At 39.6% G+C, this 12881-nt stretch overlaps 1 protein-coding gene across 1 annotated transcript; it reads left to right on the top strand.

Annotated features, from left to right (window-relative positions):
* The first annotated feature begins 6824 nt into the window (after nucleotides 1–6824).
* On the top strand, nucleotides 6825–11037 carry LOC134087683 (stonustoxin subunit beta-like). The gene is made up of 6 exons (XM_062541341.1): nucleotides 6825–7073; nucleotides 7350–7523; nucleotides 9125–9298; nucleotides 9668–9838; nucleotides 9992–10038; nucleotides 10211–11037. The coding sequence occupies exons 2-6, from the start codon at nucleotides 7492–7494 to the stop codon at nucleotides 10726–10728; spliced, it is 942 nt and encodes a 313-aa protein (XP_062397325.1). The 5' UTR covers nucleotides 6825–7073; nucleotides 7350–7491; the 3' UTR covers nucleotides 10729–11037.
* Nucleotides 11038–12881: the final 1844 nt, after the last annotated feature.

Below are 12881 nucleotides of genomic sequence, written 5' to 3'. Positions count from 1 at the left end.
TATTTTGAAACAGTTGTGGACAGAGGAAACAGTTTACAGGATATGTAGTCTTCACAGAGAGATTGTATGCTTAAAGGCTGAGAGAGACAGAGCTGCTGCAGGTGGGGCTGGCCACCTGGCATAAGATTCTAATTGCCCTATTATGATGTCATAATCGCAATGTTAAGTCTATGGGGGGAATTTTAATAGTTTTTATTTAATAGTTCAAAAAGTATAAAAGTTACAAAGTTGAAAAATACATAGCTGAAGTCACCTAAGTAAGACCTACGCAGCGCAGTTTGAATGAAGTTTCTACGTTAAACGGTTGAAGCTGAATTGCGCGCACAAAAACGTTAGAGGAAAAATAATAATAAGAAGATGTCGGATAACAGTAGAGTGCATTTTCATGCACTCTAATAAACAGCATAACAGTAGAGTGCATTTTCATGCACTCTAATAAATAGACTGGACTCGAAGGCCGTAGTCACACACTAATTGAGACAGGTCATTCACAACCTTAAGGTGTACAATCTGAACATCCCTCACCAAATTGCGCACCATCACCAAAAAAGAAAACGACATAATCAAGCGGCTTGAGACACACTAATTGAGCAATGGATGGCTTAAAGGGATATTCCGCCATTTTTGGAAATACGCTCATTTTCCACCTCCCCTCGAGCAAAACAATCAATATTTACCTTGTTCCCGTTCATCCAGCCATTCTGTGAGTCTGGCGATACAACTTTTAGCTTCAGCCTAGCATAGATCACTGAATCGGATTAGACCATTAGCTTCTCGCCTGCTAGCTTCATGTTTAAAAGTGACTAAGATTTCTGATAATTTTCCCATTTAAAACGTGTCTCCTCTCAAGTTAGAAAGTGCAATAAGACCAACTGAAAATGAAACCTGGCGTTTTTCTAGGCTGATTTGACATGGAACTACACTCTCATCTGGCGTAATAATCAAGGCAACTTGCAAACGTACCATAGGCGCAGTGATATGTACGCAGCATCTGAAAATAGTCCCCATAGACATCAAGCAGAAGTAGTGCCAGTAGCTGCAAGTTGCCTTGATTATTACGCCAGATGAGAGTGTAGTTCCATGTCAAATCAGCCTAGAAAAACGGCAGGGTTCATTTTCAGTTGGTCTTATTGCACTTTCTAACTTGAGAGGACACACGTTTTAAATGGGAAAATTACCAGAAATATTAGTCACTTTTAAACATGAAGCTAGCAGGCGAGAAGCTAATGGTCTAATCCGATTCAATGATCTAGCCTATGCTAGGCTGAAGCTAAAAGTTGTATCGCCAGACTCACAGAATGGCTGGATGAACGGGAACAAGGTAAATATCGATTGTTTTGCTCGAGGGAAGGTGGAAAATGAGCGTATTTCCACAAATGGCGGAATATCCCTTTAAGCCATTAAAGAAATACAATTTTACACACCACAAGATAATCACAGCAAACAATGATGAATGAAGAAGCCTTCTAGATCCCTTCATGACGGAAATCCCGACCTCCTACACAATCATGCTCGAACCACGCCAACCTCCGTTGCAACAGCACAATAACAGGCGAACCTCACAGTCATAGACACATTTTTTCTCTAATGCCGCGGCAATGTATGTGGATGAGGGGACTAATTAGGAAAGTTTGGTCCCCTAGTGCATAATGGCTGGTCTGAATGCTGGGGACTAGTCACTGGGGTCCATAGAGCTGATTGTTGAAGGAAGGATGTTTCAGAAGATGTTCAGCAAAGATAACAGGGTGTGTTGTATGTCACAGAGCCTTTGCCATGCCCCACCTATAATCTACAACAGCTTTTTATATTTCCTCTTTTTTCAGCATCTGTGATCACACAGTCGAGGCTGTTTTAAGGCACAGCAAATAACTAGCTCACAGTAGTCAGCCTCACCTTAAAATGTTTTCTGGAATTACGGGAATTCGGGAATTACCACTCTACCACTGACTGGATTTATAACAACACAAAATGTGATGGATATCACATCACGGAATGCCCCCAAATTATATTTTATTTGTAATATCAATATATATTTAATATAGATTATGGATGTTGTTTTCATAATTGTTGGAAGTCATAATAGACTTTAATCAATCATAGAGATTAATCAATTAAAATGCACAGCTGTAATGGTTGTGGAAAACGAATTAACCGATGTGCTCAAGAATGATTGTTTTTGTTTTTGCTTTTTTACAGATCAGAATCTCCTACTCCCAGTCATCTATCTATGAAGACTGATATCTCTAGGAATGAACCTCCAAACCTGAGCTGTGAACCATCAGACTCTGGTGACTTAAGGTGAATCCAGTTGGGACTGGTTCAGGATTTACAGGCATCAATAGTTTCTAGGGGTGGGACAAGTCCTCTCGAGGCACGATGCCCACAATACAAAAGTATGACTTGTTGTGACTGTAACATGAATAGTATTACGAGTATACGGCTGTTTCCATGAAAGCTAGATATACTGGTAACACTTTATAATAACTACACACGATTTATCATTTATTAAGCATTTGTTAATTATTAGTTAATGGTTTGTTCATCATTAGTAATTTATTGTTCATGCATAATTCATCATCAGTAAAGCATTTGTTCATAAAGTTATGAATGGTTTGTTCATAGTAAATAAAACAAATGTTTGTAAATACATGGTTTATGCCTTATAAATAATGAAACAACCATTTATAAATGAAATCATGTCCCTATTATGAACCAGTTACAAACTATTAGTAAATGCTTTGATCATCATTTGTAAAGTATTACTCCTATGTTAATTCTCATACTGTAATTCATGATTAACTCAGGAGTTACAAGTGGTTAGTTAATGATATCTGTGAGCTCATCTAAAGTGAGGACTGAATATGCCTTGCTACACATTTACAAATGAGTTATAAAGGTTACATTTGCATTTATTCATTTAGCAGACACTTTCATCCAAAGAGACACTATCAATGAAAGTAAAGAGCAACCTGGGGATTGAACCCCTAATTATTTGACTTACAGTATGCTAGCCCAGTGCCTTATCCACTACACTACCTCTGGCCACTGCTATTGTGACTATAAATTCAGAAATATAAAATAGACGCGCTTGTTTGTTTACTATGAACAAACATTTATAATTGTGTATACGCATGATTTACAGATGAGAGTTAAGGTAGGAATTATGCTTTAAAATTAAGAACACAGCATTTAATAACATGCTTAACAGTGTGTAGTTACTACAGTGTGTACAACTATTGTATCAATGCACTGCTTAGTGCTACATCAAATGTAGTCATACGCATAACAGGAAAGTAGTTCTCTTAAAACAAGTAAAAGTAGATCCCATCTACTTCTGCATAGTAGCAGAGGTGGTGTAGTGGTTAAGGAGCAGGGCTATCATTCTGTAGCCTGTTTAGTTGGGGGTTCGATGCCCAGCTTCTGCGTTTGTGTTTAATTTAATTGACGTGTATGTTGCTCTGGATAAAATTGTCAGCTTAATGAATGAATGTGAACATAGTATTTACAACTCATTTGCAAATGTGTAGCAAGGCATAAAAAGTCCTCACTTTAGATGAGGTCTCAAAATATCATTAACTAACCACTTGTAACTCCTGAGTTAATCATGAATTATAGTATTAGGAAGTGGTTTACTCATCATTAGTGCATATGTAACAACTGTTAAATAATGAATAGTATTTCATTAAGAAAATGTTATTGCATGTTATATTAAGTATTAGCAACAATTTATACATATTTTAGAAATAGGCTTATTCACTATGAACAAATCAATCATAACTTTGTGAACAAATGCTTAAGTAATGATAAATTATGCATGAACAATTAATTACTAATGATGAACAAACCATGAACTAATAGTTAACAAATGCTTAATAGATGATGAATTGTGTGTAGTTATTATAAAGTGTTACCAATATACTGTAAAAGCATACACATGGTTATGTAAAAGAGTGGAAACCAAAAAAAAGAATACAAGATTATACAGAAAAAAGAGCTCTCAACAGCAATATGTATTTCACACATCAGCTGTCCTACTGCTTTGCCTGAGACATGATGATTTTTTTCCCTTCTTACAGATCAGAATGTCCTAGTCCCAGTCATCTATCTGTGAAGACTGATAACTCTAGGAATGAAAATCCAAACCTGAGCTGTGAATCATCCGACTCTGGTGACTTAAGGTGAATTCAGTTTGTATTTTCTGATTACCATTAAGAATGAAATTGATGGGTGGGTGTGTGGGTCCACATGTGGATCCAAGTGCCAACGGGGATTTGAGTCCAACCTGGGTCATTTCCTGATCCCACTGCATCTCTCTCGCCCACTCACTTCCTGTCAGCCTCTTCACTGTCCTGTCAATAAAGACAAAAGGCCCACACAATATACTTTAAAAAATGAGTGAGGTTGGTAATATTCATTGATGGTATGACATAGAGTGTTGTTTCTGAAGACAATATGGTCAATGTAAAGATTTTTCTTCACCACTAAAAATGTGAACCTATCGACTCAATTTTAACAGTCAAAAGGTCCAGAATATTTTTTTAAAAGTGTGAGCGGTTAAAACTATGTATTTGTCTCCATTAGTTATGGTGAGGGCAGGCTACCAACATCAGATGACACAACATTTCACAAAAAGAGAAAGAGAAGCAGGACCTGTTTATTACAGCAGCACCAACAGAAAAGGACAACCACTGATGATTCCCCTATCAAAAAAAGAAAGCATATTGGTGGGCTCTAGCTTTGTTTTCTGATTGTTGATGAATATGAAGGCAATGTTAACATGCTTTAGTCAGAATAAATGCTGCAAAATAAATGTCCATTTCATACAATTGTGTTGTGTATGAACAGATGACTCCATCAGTGAAGTTTTAATCAGTCACAAAGCCACTCTGAAGAGGACTTTTGAACGGATTTCAGAAGGAATCGTTAAGTCTGGGTGTCCAACATATGTCAACAAGATCTACACAGACCTGTACATCACAGAGGGAGAGAGCGGAGGAGTGAACAAGGAACATGAGATCTGGCAGATAGAGGCAGCATTGTCACCCCCAAACACTGAAAGTCGTCCTATCAGTTGTAATGACATTTTTAAGCCCATATCTGGAACGCAAAGATCCTGTAGAATTGTGCTGACCAAAGGAATAGCTGGCATTGGCAAAACAGTCTCAGTTCAAAAGTTCATTCTTGACTGGTCAGACGGAAAAGCAAATACAGATCTAGACGTAATTTTTGCAGTTCCTTTCAGAGCACTGAATTTGGTCAAAGACAAGAAGTTCAACCTCCGTGAGCTACTGCTGGCCTTCCATCCAGAGCTTGAAAAGCTGTTGGATGTGGAAGAATACCAAAAGTGCAAGATGCTGTTCATCTTAGATGGCTTGGATGAGAGCCGACTTTCACTAAAATTCCAGGAGGAAGCAATGCTCCACAGTGACAGACAAACATCCACTGTTGATATGCTGATATCAAGCCTCATTAAGGGAACTCTCCTACCCTCTACCCTTATTTGGATAACTTCACGACCAGCAGCAGCCAGTCAGATCCCTTCACAGTACATCAACCTGTTTACCGAAGTGGTAGGGTTTAATGACCGTCATAAGGAAGAATACTTCAGGAAGAAAATTGATGATCCAAGTCAAGCTCAGAAAGTCATAACACACATTAAAGCGTCCAAGAGCCTCCACATCATGTGTCACATGCCAGTCTTTTGTTGCATTTCTGCCACAGTTCTTCAGCAAATACTGGTCAACGAAGATGGAAACCAAGTACCCAGAACTCTGACTGAGATGTTCACACACTTTCTGCTGATTCAGACCAACATGAAAAATCACAAGTACCATGATGGAATTGAGACAGATTGTCATGACCTCCTGGAGACTCACAAAGGCATGATCTTGCGATTGGCTGAACTAGCTTTTAAAAATCTGCAAACAGGTAATCTCATGTTCTATGAAAACGACTTAAAAGATAGTGGCATTGATGTCAACGATGCCTCTGTTTACTCTGGCATGTGCACTGAGATCTTCAAGCAAGAGTCTGTGTTTGTCAAGGAGAAGGTGTACTGCTTTGTGCACCTCAGCATTCAAGAGTTCTTAGCTGCCCTCCATATCTTCCACTCCTATGTGTCCAAGGATATGGACAAACTGAACCATTTCCTTGCCCGGAAATCTGCACATATGCATGATTTAACCTTGGATGAATTCCTGAAGATAGCTGTGAACAAAGCTTTAGAAAGTCGAAATGGGCACCTTGATCTATTCGTCCGCTTTCTTCATGGTTTTGCCTTGGAGTCGACTCAGAAGCTCCTCCAAGGCATACTTCCGAACCCAATCCGTAACCATAATAGCATCAACAAAGCCATTAGAAATCTGAAACACATGCAGAGGCCCAACATCTCTCCTGAAAGATGCATCAACCTTTTACATTGCTTGGATGAAATGAATGATAGCTCTATTCATGATGATATCCACCGATTGCTGAAGTCAGGGAAAGGAACCAATAAGCAGCTCACGTTTGCACACTGCTCTGCACTGGCGTATATGCTCTCAGGGTCTGAGAAGGTACTGGAGGAATTCAACCTCAGTGAATACAAGACTTCAGAGGAGGGTCGAAGGAGGTTGATCCCAGCAGTAAGGAGTTGCAAAAAGGCTTTGTGAGTAAGAGCACTAGAGATGTTGCAGAATGTGACTTACAACATTTTTAAGTAAAAGTCATTCATTCAGGTTAATGTAATTCTGATGTTTGATTTTGGGATGAAATTGCTTGTTGGTTTGTCCACATGTACAGAATACATTATAGGGGGTAACAAGCTGAAGTGCTATAGAGTAAGAAACGGTTGGGCCTTTTAACTGTGATTGTTATTTTATTGTTTTATTGATCTCACTTCTGCTTCTGTTATTCTGTAGACTAGCTTGTTGTAAATTGACTGATGAGGCCTATGAAAGTGTGGCCTCTGCGCTCCAGTTGCCAAATTCACCACTTAGAGAGCTTGACCTGAGAAAGAATGACCTACACAACTCTGCAGAGAACTTGCTCTGTGTCTCTCTCAAAAGTTCGAACTGTAACCTGGAGACACTGAGGTGAGAATTGCTAAGAGAACCATTTTTGTTTCATATACAGAATGTGCAAAATCTGCTTTTCTCAAGGAAAACATACACATAAGTTATGCATGGTTATATAAGTTAAATATAAGTTATATAGGGTTAGTATAAAGTTAGTTATTTATCACAATTTTTAATTTGATCATTCTGAAATGGCTGGTCGAAGGCAGAGTAGAAGAAGGCGCCTCAAAACAGTAGTATTTGTCATCTTAATCTCTTCATAATTAATCGTTTCTCTCAATGCCATTCATCCAGACTTTCTGGCTGTAAGCTGTCACCGGAATCCTGTCGTTTTTTGACCTCAGCTCTTCAGTCGCCAAACTCACACTTGAGTGAGCTAGATCTAAGCAACAATGACCTTAGAAGCTCCATTAAGGACGTGGTTTGTGCTGGGCTGATGAGTGAGCATTGCAGACTACAGAAATTCAGGTAAAGACGTTTTCACTGAAATCTAACCCAATTGTATTAATGATGTAGTTCATAAAAATCAGGACTGAATCTAAAAATGGCACAGATGGCAGAGACGGCACAAGGTCACTGTTTGGCAAGTAAAGGCTTTTAAATACGCGACGCATTGGTCACTGCACATTGAATGTGTGATGTAACCAAATCTATAAGCACTTTACTGTATACTTGCGCTTTGGCCAAGTGACACTAGTTGCCACCTTCGAAGTGAAAAGAGGCTTTTTCCTCTACACACCGTCAAAGAAGCTAAAATTGCAAAGATGAGGACCAGCTAACAGTGTCAAGAAAGGTCTGAGCAGTAGGGCTACTTTGGTTGATACTACTTTTGTTTTGCCGCCTCACCTTTTGCTGTTGTTCTTTTGCTGGATGTTCTTTTGCAATGTACCTAGCGGTGGGCATAATAACGGTCCAGTTTCCTGGTATTGTTAGGCACTGAATGTTGAATGTAAGTAACTCATGACAACGGATCTAATATTGGCTGGGTTCAGTGCGTGGCAGCAGGTCAGAAACCAGAACATCCACATTATATTAGGCTACCATAAAATCAACAATCAACCAACTTCTAGGACAACTGAAGAAAGAGTGACTAAGAATTGCAGTTTTGTAGAATTGCTGTCTTATGTTCATTGACATTAAAATGTTGCTAAGCTGCTTCTGTGACAGAAACAATAACTTGATGCTGAGAGTGGAGTCTGAAAACATTCCATGGACTACTGTAAAACATCTTAAAACCACTTTCCCTAAAAACAAAGCCTTAAAAAGTATCACATTGTCTTTCAGATTCGGATTTGATGAGTCCTACTGTAAATATGTCTTTAGTCATGTCACTGCGAAAGTTCAGCAATTGCATTTGTTCTGCCAGGTCAAATAATTATTCCTGGTGTGTGCTGCATTGTCTATGGTTAGGTCAGAGCCTGTTTTTCTTCAGTGCAGTTTTTGATGACGTGAATTAACGGTAATACCTCCAATGGTTGATAGTCACTTGCGTCAGCGTTTCTCAAACTAGGAGGCTGCTGGTCCACTGTAGCCTGGCCCTGCCCACCTAGATCATCTGACTGGGAGATCTTTTAGATGAGATTAGATTAGATTCAACTTTATTGTCATTGTGTAGAATACAGGTAGACCTGTAACGTCTCCTGGAGGAGAGTGGGGTGAACAGTCTGTGGTTGGGGTGGTCACAGTCCATAGCAAACAGCAAAGGTGGCATGAATAACATTTAATAGGCTTCCCTACATGAGTAACAGCTGACATTTATGCTTAAAGTGTTATCATGATGGCCCCAGCCGTGGCGCGACTGGCTGGGGCAAGTACGCCGGCGACCCGGTTCGATTCCCGCCCTGTGGTCCTTTCCGGATCCCACCCCGACTCTCTCCCACTCACTTCCTGCCATTCTCTCTACTGTCCTGTCCAGTTAAAGGCAGAAGAAGCCCCAAAAAGAATAATAAAAAATAAAAATAAAATAAAGTGTTATCATGATACTGATGCAATACTTGTTCTAATACTTGTGTATGACAGCATATATTCACTTGTCATTTTCATTTCTGTCCTGCTGTTTTACGCCTCAGAGTTTCTGGCTGCAACCTTACAGAAGTCTCCTGTGAAATGATAGCCACTCCCCTTAAGCGTGAAAACTCTCAGTTGAAGGTGCTGGACATCAGCCATAACGATTTGCAAGATGCTGGCATAGAGCTACTGTGCCCTGGATTACAGAGTCCACATTGTATAGTAGAGGTACTAAGGTCAGTAGACGTTATATATACCCAGGAATTGCTCTTTATCTTTATGATGTTCAATGAGTTCACTTTGCAATTCCACCATCTTTTAACTTGTTTGTCTGTACTTGTTGAGCAATAATTCCTACCTATCCTAATATTTACATTCTAGCCTGTGTGATTTACAATGGATTCCTGTACATTAATTGCATTTTGGAGATTTTTATGCATCATGTGATGAAGATTGAATCTTAGAAAATTCAGCCATACAGTTTAGTGATTTAACCTCACCAACAAACAAATGTGAAGGTCGGTTAGTGTCAAGATCTATGTCTGTCATGTAAATATGTTCCCCTTTTCTTTGTCTCTTGAATCATTTCCTCCCCTGTCACTCAGGCTCTCTGCCTGTCTCATCTCAGAGAAAGGCTCTTTCATCCTGGCATCGGTCGTTGAAGCTCACTCTCAACTCAGAGAGCTGGACCTGCAGAACAATTATCTTGGAGATGCTGGGGTGATGCTGCTCACTGCAAAACAGAGAGATCCAATGTGCAAACTGGAGTTACTAAAGTGTGTTTTGTTTTGAGTGTTACCGATTGCCCTAATTCATTACATTGTATTGATGTGTGTGTAAAATACAAGAATTCACCAAATTGATTCATGTGTAAAATACAAGAATTCACCAAATTGATTCTCTCTGTCTTGCCAAAATTTCTTTCACAGCGTCAACAATTGCTCAGAGCAGTGGTTGAAACCAGGGCCGCAAAAATGTAAGTAGCAGATGAGTCAAGTCATCATCTTTATCATCACAAGCTTTCTTTTTTTTTTTGTAGTGGCAAAATTTACATAATTGACATTTAGCAGCTGCTGTTTCTATCTGTTTGTCCACAAAGCACAGAAAACCTAGTCTGCTCATATTTACTCTCATCATCTCCTCTGCAGATGCCTGTGAACTCACATTGGACTCAAACACAGCAAGCCGGCATCTTGCCCTGTCAAAGAGGAATCAGAAAGCCACTTACATGAACAAACGGCAACCATATCCAGACCACCCCGATAGGTTTGCCGACTGCCCACTGGTGCTGTGTGAAGAGGGTCTCAGTGGTCGGCACTACTGGGAGGTGGTGTGGGGAGGAAGTGGGGTCCGTATAGGAGCCACTTATAAAGACATCAACAGGAAAGGGGCGAAAGGGCTGGATGGCAGTGCGACAGCCTGGTGCATGGAGTGCTGCACTGAGCGATTCACTGTCCAACACGCCAACCGGACGCAGACGATCCCACGCGGATCAGGGTCAGGTTCTAGAGTAGGAGTGTACCTGGACTGGCCCGCAGGCACTTTGTCATTTTTCAGTGTTTGCTCTGGCACTCTCAAACTTCTACACACATTTGATGCCATATTTGCTGAGCCTTTATATCCAGGGTTTTACATCGCCTCTGAGTCTTCAGTGGAACTGTGCTGATGTATAATTTCAGTTTTTCTCAATTATTTACACACTACTGGTATTAACATTGAACATTGAAAAGTATATCCAAGACACTATTCTTCTGTTTCACACGGTAGATATTATTGAACTTTTAGAACAAAACTGTACACACAAAACACTTATAGCAGTGGTTCTCAAACTTTTCACAATGATTACCACCCCAGAGAACAATTGGCTCTCCAAGCACCACCATTATGACCAGCATTAAATACAGTAGCGTAAGCCAATTTAAATATATTTCACATTGTACATACTGTTTTGCATTGTTTTGTTTTTTTCAATAAAGATAAAAAAAAAATTGTAATTAACGATTCTTCATTATAGATAGGCCTATATTTATACCATTTGAAGTGATCATTTTGTCTTCATTAAATAAAACATCTAGGAGATTCCCAGAGTACCACAACAGAGAGTCCGCGTACCACCAGTGATACCCGTACCACAGTTTGAGAATCACTGACTTTGCGGGCAGCCGTGGTGTACTGGTTAGCGCATCGGGCTTATAACCGGAGGGTTGCCGGTTCGATCCCCGACCAGTCCACCACGGCTGAAGTGCCCTTGAGCAAGGCACCTAACCCCTCACTGCTCCCCGAGCGCCGCTGGTTGGGCAGGCTGCTCACTGCTCTGGGTTGTGTGATTCACCTCACTGTGTGTTCACTGTGTGCTGTGTGATCACTAATTCGGTTAAATTGGGTTAAATGCAGAGAACTGAATTTCCCTCACAGGATCAAAAAAGTATATGTTCAATTCAATTCAATTAAATTTATAACATACAGTATACTGTACTTAGAAAGCATTGACATTCAATACCTCTAACCCAAGTCAACACAGCTCAAACCCAGTTGGCACACAGTTCCTAAACAGTGAATGAATCAATTGGCCAATTACAGTAATTGTTTTTGAGGGCTTTTAGAAGCTTTTTCTTCTGCAGTGAAGAGTTTGGTTCTGACCTGGAAGATTTTTGTTTTAGGAGTTGAGTGTGCAGTTATGAAGCGGAGATTTTGGATATGGAGAATAGAGTTTCTTATAGCAATCAAATAAACAATAAAGAGTTTCTTATAGCAATCAAATAAACATGGATTGTATGCACCTATTATCATGTCTGCTCATTTATGTCTCAGTAAGCACAAATGAAAGGGAAATTCAAATAACTGCCTTTCTCTCATCCCCTAAATCATTGATTATATTATGTTTATATTCCTGGCCTGTGTGAACCCAGAGGAACCTGAAAACTTGAATTCGCTCTGCAGATCTGTATGGAAAGGAGCTCATTGATGCCATTTTACTGCTTCCACGGGCATAATCAGGACTGAAATTAAACTTAAATTTATGCATTTACATCTTACCAAATTATTTCAGAAGTGCAGCAGACACATCTTTCTTGTAAATTAAGATTTTAATTACAACTGTTTGCTCAATTCCAAAGAAAACAGGTTGGCTTGTAACCTGAGTTTGAGTGTCAAAAGTCTAACAATACAATGTCCAAAGAACTGCAAACAAGGGGATTTCCCATGCTTAAGCAATCTTAAACATCAAGGACCGGCAGCATGTACAGGCTGTGGGACTGCCACCTGAGCCATCTGATTTCCTGGTAATTTCACAAGGCATCCACAATAGCAAGACAATGAAATAATCACCAGGTTAAATATACACATGTCATTGCAGAGAGTATAATGGTCCATAAATCTGTCATCACATCAGGCAAGACCTTCAAAAGCTGAGAGAGGAGGATTGATTAAGCGTGAAAACTCTCAGTTGAAGGTGCTGGACATCAGCCATAACGATTTGCAAGATGCTGGCATAGAGCTACTGTGCCCTGGATTACAGAGTCCACATTGTATAGTAGAGGTACTAAGGTCAGTAGACGTTATATATACCTAGGAATTGCTCTTTATCTTTATGATGTTCAATGAGTTCACTTTGCAATTCCACCATCTTTTAACTTGTTTGTCTGTACTTGTTGAGCAATAATTCCTACCTATCCTAATATTTACATTCTAGCCTGTGTGATTTACAATGGATTCCTGTACATTAATTGCATTTTGGAGATTTTTATGCATCATGTGATGAAGATTGAATCTTAGAAAATTCAGCCATACAGTTTAGTGATTTAACCTCACCAACAAACA

This window comes from Sardina pilchardus, chromosome 7 (genome assembly GCF_963854185.1).
Source record: "Sardina pilchardus chromosome 7, fSarPil1.1, whole genome shotgun sequence".
In the NCBI taxonomy this organism is placed as follows: Eukaryota; Metazoa; Chordata; class Actinopteri; order Clupeiformes; family Clupeidae; genus Sardina; species Sardina pilchardus.
The sequence above is the reverse complement of the archived record's forward strand: the minus strand, read 5'-3'. Positions and strand labels throughout refer to the sequence as shown.